Consider the following 13222-nt stretch of genomic DNA (forward strand, 5'->3'; position numbering starts at 1 on the left):
ATCACTCCAGGCAGCCCCAGAAAACCACTGCATCCCAAAGGCAGAAACTTGAAAAGGCATAAAGCACCGTCATGCATTAAGGCTTCAGCATTACCTGGAGGAGAATAATTACTTAATTCATATAACACTATAGAAACCACACAAGTCACCCTTACCAGCACATTAAGTTAATCGTTTGGTATATTGTAACATATCACTTGTGAGTTCATCATACCTTTCCTTAAAAACTAAGGATTTGTTCTCAAAAATTAGAAAGCCTGTTATAGGACATGTGGATGTAGCTTCTGTCAGACAAAAACAACAAAGAAAAACAAAAGCTTGCATCGTATTTATACATGAAGTCACCAGTAACACGTTTGTTGCACTACTGCCATCAGTACAGGTATGAGGAGTTAAAGGAAAAGCACGGCAGCTGTAAGAGGCTGGCATCACAAGTACTGAAGCTATAGGAAAATCCTGTTAGACAAGAATAAGACATTTTGCTGGGTTATGACGCTAGGAAGACTTGTGGAAACAAAAAGACTCTGTCCTAAGCTTACAGCAGCTTTAAAATGTTTTCCTAGACGTGGAACCAAACTGTTCAACCAGTCTCTGCAGAACGTAACAGGGTGCCTGCAAGTACTTGTGCAGCCAGGTGCTTCCACTCCAGTGCCAGTCTTTGCTAAGTGTCTAGAGTACAGATGAACAGAGGGACAAAAGCAAGATCATCATTTCTTTTTATTTTCTTAAGGTGTCACTATTAACACACATTAGTCGAGCTATCCTAGTAATTCCTTCAGTGTGGCCACCTAGGGAATCTAAAATCATCTAAGATTTTATTAGCTCAAGAGACCACCGTTAAAAGCTTGGATTTTAGTGTTTATGGAATAAAAGTCTACTAAGCCTGACATTCTGCTTTCACCCTGTCAGACTAATGTGTGCTTTAGTGACAACATCCATTTACAAATCAATAATACATCATACACTGAGTGTCATCCTCAGTTTTACCTCTGGAAAGTGCTAAATGGAGTCATTGAACCACCTATTTACAATTTCAAATTCTAACATATTTACAATAGAAACCGAAGTATTTAAAACCATTAAATATAGTGTTTAACTCTGCTATATTAGTTTACATGAACACAGCTTACCTCTGGCATCATATTTCCTGCTAATATTTCTGCCAGCAATTTAAGATTTAGAAAAAAAATTGCTATTCCTGGAGGGAAAAAATAAAAGCTTAAAAACCAACCCAAAACCTCCAGGCATTTCAGAGCCCTGAGGAATTACCCACCCTAGACAGTCTTCAGGTAGAAGTACTGCAGTGTTCAGAGATGCTTCCAAACTCCAGGCAAGCCTTTAAAACCTAATGCATATGTAAAACGTTGAGTCAGCAATCCATCAAGCAGGTTTACTGGAGTCACTGCTACCGTTCAGTTTTTGCTAATCCATAGTCAAGAAGGAAACTGCTGCTTTGCTGTTTCTCCCTCCATTACATTCCCTCCACCCGCAGAAAGTGTTGCGTGCACCACAGTCCAAAAGAGCTAGGTAGGCATTGTCTTCTCTTCTTTGCTGAAAGGCTGAACTGAGCCAGGCTTGACCCATGAGAGGCCAGAAACATGCATGCTTTTGCAGTGCTGATCTTCTGGCTTCTTCTAGGTAGAAGAAAATTAAAGTCAGAATTATTTGGTACCCCAAACTCTCTTGTCCTCTCCCACCCATTTTAAGTTTGGCAAATACAAGCTGAAAAGTGGTATTGTTTGCTCTCCTCAAAGAGGAACAGAATTAAGTCTATTGCTTTAATTTCTCTGGATGCGCGTGGCTTCTGTAGAACTACTCTGACACCACAGGAGAGTTTTAATGTCTTAGTTCACATATTACCACCCCATTATACTGTAAAGATTAAGAGATACTCTTTGGATGGAGCACTTTGATTGGAAACCGTAACCCAGCACCACTGCACTGCTATTTGCCAAATTTTTTGGTTCTACAGAAAGAAGAGGCAATCCAAATCAAAACATGTCAGCCATTAGCTCGACACTAACAGCTCCAGCGTGGCTCCTGAGGTACAGGAATTACAACAACAATAACCAAATGAGCCAGGATTGCAGCAGAAGGGAGAGAGAGAACTCAGGACTTGGGAACTTCCTTTTACAGGGAAGGCAAAGAAGATTCTCAGCTACACTGATGTTTTGGAACAAGTCTCCTAAGCCATGGAAATCAGGCTGGTCTTGCTATCAACAAACTACTCCAACAACTGAAGTGCCATACGTGCACTAACTAACACATTCAGAGTGCACCTCCCTGCCAGCCCAACAAGGCCACCAGGCACCATTTCACAATCCTGAGGCACAGTGAATGCAATGACTTGTCACGCCACTCCGGGCAGACCCAGAACTGCTGTTTGCCAGCTCTTGTTTAGTGCAAAGAATCATTTGAAAAATAAAAATAATAAATTGATTGACAGGGACACTATGTTTTCAGAGAATATTTTTAAAGCCTTAAGTTTTTCAGAATGCAGGCTTATTCCATTTGGCTTTATTTCCAAGAAAGACAAGAAAACCTCTTCTACCCTCTGGTCCTGTGTGCGTTTATATGCTCAAAAGCCATTAGATAGTTACCATCACTACTTCAGCTCCAGCATAGATAAAGGGCCATTGTTTGAATGTTACTGCCCCTTGGCATTACAAATATCAAAGGTATTGCTCAGGTGAAAGCTGTCATAAACTGTAACATTCTTGCCCTATCAGAGTGCTTTGTGATAGATGCAACTGTAAGCAGCCTTTGATTAGCAGACAGTGCCTTACTAGGAAACAGCAGCATCAGAAACGTTAGCAAGGTACTCTGCTTGTGCTGCTTGAAAGGGTTTAAATGAGAAAAAAGCCTTCAAGTTTTGATTAAATAATTAAACATCTTTCCACAACAGAGAAGAACAAAGGTGGGGACTGTCAGGTTATGCAGCACTACTGACCATGACAAATGCAGGACAAGCTAAACAGGCAGTCAGCAAATCTCTCCTTTCTCCTTCTTCCCTCCCCTTCCATCTCCAAACAAAAAATCTGCCAAATTTGCCAACAATTGTACTCAGCCCAACAAAGCTTTCTAGCTGGCCGAACAATTCATTGCTTAACACACTGAAGTTAGAACAGTGACATAACTGCTCAGTTAGGACTCCAATTCAGTTTCCTCACGACTGCAGATACAGAAAAGGAGTGGGGTGAGGTCTGCCTGGTACGTGCTCATCTCAAAGAGATGCGGAACCTTCCTTGCCTTTTCAAGCAACAAGCCCTTTTGACAGTCAGAATTGGGACTTTGTGCATACCTTCTGAGTCAACATCTTCTCTCTGGCTTCATCGTGCACAGCTGGATTCCAAGGAGAAAAACTATGGAGAAAGTACAGTTCTCTCTTACCTCACAGTTTTGGAAACTAAAGCACAAAGCAGCAGTACAGCAAAACACAGCAGTTTTCCTTGGTCTAGTTTGATGAATTTCAAGTCGGCTACAAATCTGAGTTTTCAGTGTTAAAACATGCATTTCTTGAGAACTTAACTCACAGTGGCATGGATCTTTTCAGCATTAAATACATTGTTTCACTATTTAAGATTTACTCAATATTACACAGAAGGAAACGAGCACAGGAATAATTAAGGTACTTACAAACATACAAGACAAAAGGACAACCTACTTTAATCTGTTTGCAGGGAAAGGCTTCAATAAAAATTATACCAAAACTTGTTCTCAAAAAATTAAGATGTGGTGAATTTGCTCACAGTACTTACACGATTGCATAGGGATCCTCTATTTTGGGCTGATCAAATAAGTGACTGCTGCATAGTTTGACGCTGTCCACCACTTTACTTTTGAACAGCTGAATATCTTTTTCATACCTACAACAGAGAAATAAGCGATGTCACTTAACTGCAAAGAAGCACAAGTTTGCTCCGGAAGCACAGACAGATTTGGCAAAGCCTCAAATTAAGTTTCTAATGCAACCATCTCCAAAGGTAAAGACCATGAATTGATTGTACAGATCTCGTTTCTACACTTCTGTGCAAAAAAAATCTCTTAAGAGACTATGTCTATAAACACAGAAGATACTTACAGCACTGCAGCCTCAGGGTTCAGAGGACTAGTTGTGTCAATCTTGTAGAAGACTCTGCGAGCATACATTAGTACTTGCCATATGTGATTATGATTTCGCCTAAAAGGAACAAACCATGGTGAAGAAGGGAAAGAGCCTCTTTCAAGCTACCCATCAAAATGTTACCACTAACCTCCATTTTGCAAACGCTCTTTTCACATCCAGTTCACCAGACATGGGATCTACTAGCGGATGGAAGACAGGCAGATCAAAAACCAAGCGCTGAGTTAGAAAAAAGAAGAATCCTAACGTTAAAACTATTGGGTGAAGGTTTTTTGGTGGTTGTTTGTTTGTTTTGGTCAGTCAGATGTTGCTTCCAAATACTAATCAACTAGTACTAGATAACAGGAAAACACCCTAAAGTGATTTATAGCAACTGTGAAACTGTAACCCAACATACCCAGGCTACGTGCAGGGTCTTGTCCTCTTTCATGCTCACTACCAAATCAGGAAACTAATCCTGTGTGCCAACACAGGTAATATCAGATAAGATCAGATTAAAGCCAAAAACAACCCTCAGCTATTAATGACTGAAAGCTTTTTAAATACTTGAACTACAAGCAATATTTTTTTTTATCCTACACATTTTTAAGTAAACTGTGATGTCACCATGGTGTCTTCAGCTGTGCACAGTTAGTTTCCTCTTGCATTTGTGTGCTGCTCCAAAAGAAAAATACTTCAACAAGGTTTGAAAGCCCCGCGCTAGTAAAAAAAAATATGGATATATGAGAGGCATATGAGTTTCTTTAAAATCTTTTCAAGATACTGATTCCTACTAATTCTGTCCTTTTAAAGGTGACAGCTTCACACAAAACTTGACACCAAGCAGACAGCTTCCTGACATAGCAACTCCTTCTCAGCTACAGCAGTTCCATACACCCACCCCTGATCCTCCTGTTAAAGAAATCTGGCCAAGAGGGCCGGATGCTCCGCTCTGGAAAGAGTCCGATTGCCACATGTGTGTTTTTGTTTTGATGGGGATTTTTTTTTTTTTTTTTTTTAACAGGAATGTAATAACTTGTATTCTTTTCCCTAGAGAAGAAAAAGGGACAGCAGACTATCTATTCCCTTTCCCTCTATTTTACCAACTTTCAACTCAAGTTCTTAGTTCTTTGTTTCAATGCATTTTAAAACAGACACAGGCAAGAAATCCTGCAGCATTGTAGCAAGCACAGCACAAGAGCCTGCATTTTATGTTCCATTATAGGCTACTCAGAATTTGTACACTAAGTGCTTCAACTTCAAGTTCCTTGCCAAGGAAGTAGCAGATCAAACGTTGTGGTAAAGAACTGGTTGATTACTTGAATACTCTAATTAATCTAAGCTCATAGAATTCTCTCTACACCAATCTCAGTAATCAGAGCAACAACTTCCTTCCACAGACATTAGGAAATATATACAAGATGGCTCACAAACATGCCCAGCCAACTGAACAAAACTAGTTCAATGAAATGAGAAGCTACCTGGTGCATTAGCTTTAACGGGAAGCCGGACTTAGAGCACCAGAAAACCCCAAGACACACACAACCATGTCCACTTACCGGGCAGTCTCCATCTGGGTAGTTATCAGGAATATAGACAGTAAATTTAAACACACCATCCTGGTAGAGCCCATGTCTTATGAATATTACTCCAAACCACACTGCAAGTGAGAAAGTTTTCTTGAGAAATTTGAAGAATTTAAAAACAAGCATGTATTGCAATTTTAAAAGTTAAAGTTTAAACTTACTTAATGCTGATCTGTAAGATGGCTGCACGTAGACACCTGGCAATTTCTGCTTAACAACCAAGGTACTGCAATTAGAATCAGTATTTAGAATAGCTCCACAACTGCGTTAAACCTACAGCAAGCTGACAGCAGTAAAGCCAGAACATACGGCCAGTAGTTTAACAGGAGACTTCTTCCACAAACTTATACTCAATTCCCAAGGGCTGATTGCTCAGAGGAGGAGGCAGATAACTAGCAAAACCATATACTTTCACTCTGCTTTTCCTAGCTCTCCACTTAAGAAGCTACTAAGAGGAAGTATTATTTCTCCTGAGAAATAATTTCTCTCTGTAAGCAGAGAAACGGAAATAACTTATTTCCCCAGAAGATGCATTTAATGCTTCTCAGCACTGTGTGATTTCCACTTTTCTACCGAATTCCCAGTTTCAAAGTAAAGAGTAAAAAAAGGATTGCAACTAAATTTCTTTGAACAGAGGCTTGCACTCAATTCCAGTTAATTCTGAAAGTGTACCAAACCTTTAATTTTAAACAAATTTTCAGTTTTAGATAAGACTATGTGGCAGGTCAACCAAGAATCCTACTGGCAAGAGACCAAACAAAGTAACAGAGAACAGAAAAGACAGGCTGGGTATATTAGAGATCTACATCAAGTGATTACAGCATCTCATTAACAGTAGGGACCAACACATTTTTGTAAACTTGCACTTATTTGTTAATTCATTTCTTGTGAAGATGATCAAATTATCTTCAGTTACTTCAGCCATCAATGATCCTTGAATTAAGGAAAGGTTTTCTCCCTCTTCCTTTATCCTTTAGGAAGCTCCATTTGATAAACAACAGCACTGCAGAGAAAAATCATGCTACTTTTTCCATTTTTCTAATTATTGAACACAATAAGTTCCTTCTAAATCTAATCAGCTACAGTTATAAGGTATGCAGATTCTACTGAATACCATAAATGATAATCTGAAATACTCACTTCATACATTTTCCAGTTAGTTGCCATACTGGCCCATTAAATTAAACTCAGCACACTTGCACTAGTAAACAGTGATCTTATAGAAAAGCACTAACACATCTCTCTGCTAACTATTTCCATACTGTACGTGAAATTGTTAAACAAGAGGAATACAAAGTATTCTTGCATGCTGCAGAAGAAAGACATTTTTCTTGAATTAAGTCAGAATCAGTTGCCTGAACACCACGTTTTACATTTAGAGAGTTCTCACTTTCAACTTAATGGTTAAATGCAAGATCTGAAGCTCAGTATTGCATCAGGACTCCAGGGATTTCATTCCAAAAGGCACTGCATACTTGAGAATCCAATACGTCTACTACTGACAAAGTCTCTCCAGCTTTATGGCATAAAACAGTTTAAGTAACCCCATATAACTGGTAAGTTTTGCAGACATACAGCTTTGTGTGTGTGCTCCCACAGCACTCTGCACATCACTACACCGGATCAAATGCAACTGATCAAACTGATCCAACAACAACTCTTTAAATTGCAGTGACTCCTCCCTCTCAAGTACCATTAAAGACAGGAAGACACACAGCCCTCCTAATATCCACTTAATAAGCACTTTCAAGTGTTCCACATCCTAATTCCATTATACAGTGCCCTACCTTCATAACCATCTTCCTACTAAACATCTGCTGGCTTCTGTATTATTGATTGTTTAACAAATGAGGTATTTCTGACCAAAATGCTATGAGGGTACGTGGTCAGGTAGACCAGCTTTGGTAGACCCAAAATGTTTTTACTTGAAGACTGAGAAATACTAAAATTCAGAAAATCACATCTAAACACAGCCCTTAAAATTTCATCCCTTTTTCTCCCCTGCCACCTCAAGAGGTGGAGGTTGCTGCTCCGGAAGAATTTGGTGTAGCACAGAGTTTTACTGCATTCTTTAGGGGCTGTGGCAGACACCACACAAGCACTAGACCCCTACAAGTTATTTTTTCACTGAAGCATACACCCAGTAACCTATAACAGAAAAAAAATAGCGAAAACCCACAATTCTGCTAGGAGGGAATACTCCAAATAAAAAGGCCCGTAAGAAGCATGTGTTCCATTTGTCGATTGGGACGACGCGGCAGGGGAGGCAGGCTTGGTTATTGGCACAGCGTTCTTTGGGATAGAAGGTAACTGTTTCTTCGTAGAGGTTCGTGGAGGACTGGTTCTCAGCTCTCCAGTCAAAGTTTTCTCTTCAGCTTCGGGTCTCTGTTATATTAAAACAGAACCAGGGCATTAGAGGTTGGAATTCAAAGTATTTAACATAGGAACATATTTTAACACAGGCTTAAACCCGCCCTTAGTAATTACAAGTTTGGCCGATGAGATTTTTATTTTTATTTTTTTTAGTGATCTTGAGTTTGTTTTGTTTTTATATAAATTTTTATTCAATCAAACCCAGACTGTAAGTGCAAAAGCAATCAAGGCTAAGTTGGAAATCTGCAGATTAGGACACGGAGGTTTGTACTTATTTAGGAACTAGAAGCAGGTAATATATACCATCAGCTTAAAGTCAGGCTATTTCCAGCACATCAAGGTAAGTCACTTCCACTGACGCGCATCCTCACATTCATAGACTTCAAAGTCTATGACTTTGAAGAGTCTCTCAGAATTACCGTAGTAAAGCTGAGAAGAAATCAGAGCTTTCTATGGAAAACTTAGCACAGGTGGGAAGTGACATACGTGAAGACAAACATCCCACTTGGCACTGATTGTGCAGCCTGCTCCCGCTGTGGGAGAATCACTGGCTGACAGTGACATCGAGCCCAGGTTAAGTAATTTTGCTCTAACAACCTTTTCATGCCTATGTCGCTTCACATATGTACATATATACACACACACACAGACTGTTCTACGTAGTGGGTCACTGCTACGCTGCTAGAGATCGCTATTAGGTACAGACCTCAAAATCATTCCGCAGGCTGCCAGGACACACCTGCAGGTTACAGACCCGTGACTAGGCTGTGCTGCTCACCATTTAGGGGATAGCGTTTCGAAATGCTTGAGACTTGGGCCAGTAGCAATACCTATGCCTTGAGCACCATCAACCAAGTTATAGAATTTTCTCTAGTAATGAAAACCTGAGAAGCAAATAACCTTCAAAGTGCTGTGCTTTTAGACAAAGTCTCATGTAGCAAGTAATAGCATTAGAAATGCAGTTTTGCCAGTGCTCACTGCACATGCAATACCTGACTAAAGTCTACTTAAGACGGTAAAAAATGTCATAAGCAGCAAGTCCTTAAACTATTTGCACGTATTTGTCTTTCCTACTTGAAAATGCTTCAGATAAGACAAGTCATTGCAGTGAGTTCTGGAGAAGGCTCCGTTCACAGGCACATTCCAATTCCTGCAAGTCACAGCCAGCTGACCCTTTTATTGAAGGCAATCCCAGCCCTCAGGATTTAACACCTTAGAGCACCCACTCATTATATCTACCTTGCGCACAGAACTTGTAGACATGCTCCAGAAAGGGTTCATAACGTGTATTCCAAATAAAGGACTGCAATTTTTCAGTGTCTTCCGTTTCGTCAGGCTTCTCTGGTTTACACCCTGAAAATACACAGAATGAGTGTGCATCCTTACAGATAAACAGGACTCAATATATAAATAGGATTCAGATCTAATTTTGCACCCAGCTTTATGTTGCTGTAAAAGAAGAGAGCTTCTTGAAGTTAAGACCAACGGTAGATAAAATCACCAGAGCTCTATTATTGATTAGACTCCAGGACAGTACTATAGCTGCCTACACAGTATTTTTGCACTTGAACGCCTCCCTTCTTCCTGCTAAAACAATATTCTGAGAAAGACTGCAGCATATTCTTTGTCTTGCCAACTGCCAAAGACCATCTATTGGCTCAGCACAGTCAATACAGATCCTCTGCACACACAAATGCTGAAAGTTATCACTTCAGCGTTCACACCCAGCATCGGACAGCTCTACAACAGCTCACTCTCACAGCATGGCCAAGGGCTGTCCCTCGCACACACTGCACACTCTGCAGGTTTCAGAGGCACTCCAGCCTGAAAAATCACTGCCATTCCCAGGGCACGAGATGATCCTCCCATGGAGCCTGCATTACGTATGTGTCATTCTGCTTTCATCTGCATTGGTGCCCTGCCAGGAACAGACAAAGCCACAGAACACAGAAGATTTTCTGTAGCTATTTAATGGGCTCATTATGAGCACTAAGCTTAATGCTCATTAGATCAGCAGTTCAATTACAAGGACTTCAGCAGTATTTGGAGTTTCGGTGTTTCGTCTGTTCAAGCCATTCGCACAGCTCCCCTTTGGGTATAAACTCCAGAAGTCTTTTTTTTTCCCCCCTCTTAAAAAAAATGTCTTGTTATTGTTTGTGCAAGAGCTCTCTCGCCTACACCACCTCATCTGGCACTGCCTGTTTCCTCTACTCCTCTTTTTTTTTTTTTTTTTTTTTTTATTCCAGTCCTCCTGGTTTCCAATATTCCACCTCCCACCCCACCCTTTCTCACTACAGTAAGTTTTGAGACAGTACATTTTGCTTGATTTCTTTAATATGGAATCATAAAAACACTAACCAAGACAATTCAGAGGATGAGAGAGACAAAGACAGGACAGCACAAGTTATATTGAGGTCAACACCAAGTGTTTTCTACAGCACACAAGTCACCACCACCTGTTCACGCATTGCTTTGAACAGTTTATAGAAAAAAATGATAACGTTAAGATCCAGACTCTTCCTAAGACAATCAAAGCTAACCTTGTTAAAAGAAAAAAAAGAATTAAGCCAGACTATTTGTCAGAAAAAAAAAATAAATCCTAGCTGTGCAAATGTTTAAAAGAAACTGATATCAAATGCAGTTATCTAACTACAGCCATCTAGATACTGAGCAGCCCAGCAGTAAAAAATTGCAAGCACCATTCAGGAAAGCGATAAAAATTAATTCAGTCTCCCAGCCCCAAAGCATCTGAGGCAAACATTCCAGGACACGATTCCTCCAGATATTTTTCCTCTTCAGCAGCCAGAGAGACGCATCGCTCCGAGCCAGCAAAAACAGAGGGGCAGAACAGGGGCACGCTCTGGGACAGCGGTGGGACAGCAGATGTTTTCACCTTTCCCCATCCCCTGTCTGGAAGGCAGAGCCCTGCCAGAGGGCCATGCCACAGGCCCTTCCTCTTACCCAAAACCCAGCCAGACTACAAGAGCGAGATGCTCGGCTACCAAAAGACAAGAGATTTCCTTGGGGACCTTCAGCGTGACCTGAGGGTGGAGGAACTGACGCACAGAGGGCCCGGCTCTGACACGAGCAAACTGCTGGGAGCTGAGGTGCAGGTCTGAAAACAATTAGCTGGAACCTGGAGTGATTACTTTATGGGTTTGGGGGAATTTTTTTTTTTCTTTGAGGACTAACACAAACTGCCCTATTCCAGAACAAGAGCTGAGACACAGGAGCCAAAAAGGACACGGAACAAGGTATGTACATAAAGACCAGCCCAACCTACTACCAGCAAGACAGGAATTGATCTGGAAGCGTGATAACTGCTGGATGCAGTTCCGTCACTGACTCCACCTTGCAGAAAGCAGCCATACGTGCTCAGTACGCTCCCAGCTCTGCTGAAACGCTTTGCATTACAGAGATGCCTATTTACAAGCTATTAAGAACCAGTTTCATCTCCAAATAAAGCGTTACTTTAGCCCTAGTTAGAATACAGAATAACTTCCAGAGAGGATCCTGCACAGAGCTCCTTCAGCCAGCTGCCCCCCAGTAACAAGCGATACACAGCATTTCCCTTAACATGTTGCATTGCCCTCAGCCTCTCCTGTTAGGATCCTATGGATGATGGCGAACTGGTGGCCTTGGAGTGCCAGTCTCCCACGCAGTCACTGAAAAAGCCATTCAAGGTGTTTCAAAGTTGGTTTCTTTTGAATCATGCTCACTCTTTCTAGGTACGCTATACAGGAGCTGAGCACGGTATCAGCACAAGAAACGTGGCCTGTAACTGCTAGGTCCTGCACCTAAAAATTTACTACCCTAGATTAATTACAAGTCATTACAGATAAAAATTAAAATAATGGACTATTGGTGTGTTTCAGTTGGCCTGGTGATCCTACTTCCCAGCAAGGAGAAGGCTTACAGCTGCCACGGGAGTGAAATCCCAGCATCATCCAGGGGTGGTTCCAGGCAGCGCAGTCACCCAGCGTCACCCTGGCTACAGCGCCTTCCACAGGGGTACCTGCTGCTAAGGCACTCTGTGGGGCTGCACCTACCGGCAGCAGCAGCCTCCCAGCAGAGCCCAACACACTGGCTTTGCTCATTTTACACGGAAGGCACGAACACCTTCAGAACGATCACCCGGGCTCCTCTCATCACCCACAGAGGCTGAGCACCGCGCTGCCCAGCATTGCCTTTACAGATTTCTGCTGCTTCAGGAGCCGAGCGCCACAGCCGCGCTGCTGAGCTGCCCTCCTCACACGGGCCTTGTATCAGTCTGCACCTTTTCCTCTAGTATTTGCCTCCTGCTACAACAATTGAAAACACGAATAAGGTGAAGAGATACCACTTCAAGTGCTGCTTCTTGGTAAGGCTTCCTGGCTTTTATAGTGCACTCGCACTGTGGAAGCCCTCCCGTGGCTGCCCAGGCCACCTGCCGCCCCCAGCACACCCCGCAGCGGCACCGCCAGCACCACACGGGGTGACCGCGCTGAGGGCCGGCAGCAGCTGGGCTGTACGCACGTCCCCTTTGCTGCCCCGGGCAGCTGTGAGGGACCCCGGTGCCTGCGGGGCACGGAGCCGTTGGGGATCAAACCCTCTCCCCCCCCCCCAACCGCCACCCCACTGCCAGCGGTTCCCTGTGAGGAGCGCCCGGCCCCAGCGGCGGGGCCCGCCCCGAGCCCCCCGGCCCCCCCGCCCACAACGCCGAGGCCGCGGGGAGCCCCACCCCGCTCTCCGCCCCTCCCTCCCGTGGCAAAAACGGGGTGAAAAAGAAGGAAATTGGTTAAAAGCCGCGCTCCCCACCGGGCCCTCACCGCGCTCCGGCCGCTCCCCGCCGCCCAGGCCCCGCCGCCGCCACCGCCCCCCTTTAAGCCCGCCCCTCGGCCTCGCACAGCCGGGCCCGGCCTCGCGCTCAGCCAATCGTAGCCCCTCCCGTGCCGTGGCGTCACCGGGGGGCGGGGAGAAGAGGGGGAAAGCGGCCAATGGGGGCCGCCGGGCGCTGCGTGAGGTAATGAGGGCGGCTTCGCTCCCCTCAGCGGGTGGGGACGGAGGGTGCTGCGGGGAACGCCCTTCGGAAGGGGATTGGTCCGCGCGGCTGTCCGTCTAGAGCGGGCGGACCAATGGGAGGGGGGTGACGCACCTGTCAGGCCGCAGGAAGAGAGCGGCG

General features: G+C 43.5%; 1 protein-coding gene across 2 annotated transcripts; it reads right to left on the reverse strand.

The window, feature by feature from the left end:
• Positions 1–702: 702 nt before the first annotated feature.
• Positions 703–12914, reverse strand: AKTIP (AKT interacting protein). 2 transcript variants are annotated; one of them, XM_082770136.1, is made up of 10 exons: positions 12870–12914; positions 9301–9414; positions 7868–8073; positions 5850–5914; positions 5662–5762; positions 4254–4342; positions 4082–4180; positions 3759–3866; positions 3302–3362; positions 703–1631 (listed from the first exon to the last, which is right to left on the reverse strand). In XM_082770136.1, the coding sequence occupies exons 2-10, from the start codon at positions 9340–9342 to the stop codon at positions 1524–1526; spliced, it is 879 nt and encodes a 292-aa protein (XP_082626262.1). In that variant the 5' UTR covers positions 9343–9414; positions 12870–12914; the 3' UTR covers positions 703–1523. The 2 variants fall into 2 exon arrangements, with proteins under 2 accessions (XP_082626262.1, XP_082626261.1); XM_082770135.1 differs by having other exon boundaries at positions 703–1634.
• Positions 12915–13222: the final 308 nt, after the last annotated feature.

Source organism: Aythya marila, assembly GCF_965140915.1.
Source record: "Aythya marila genome assembly, chromosome: 12".
NCBI lineage: Eukaryota > Metazoa > Chordata > Aves > Anseriformes > Anatidae > Aythya > Aythya marila.

Excerpts from the sequence above, each read along its gene's own strand:
- AKTIP (XM_082770135.1), bottom strand. The coding sequence starts at position 9,342 with ATGAACCCTTTCTGGAGCATGTCTACAAGTTCTGTGCGCAAG. Across the intron at positions 5,915-7,867 it reads TATTCCCTCCTAGCAGAATT|TACCTTGGTTGTTAAGCAGA; the intron begins GTGGGTTTTCGC and ends TTCTAATTGCAG. Across the intron at positions 3,363-3,758 it reads GAGGATCCCTATGCAATCGT|TTTTTCTCCTTGGAATCCAG; the intron begins GTAAGTACTGTG and ends CTTTCTCCATAG.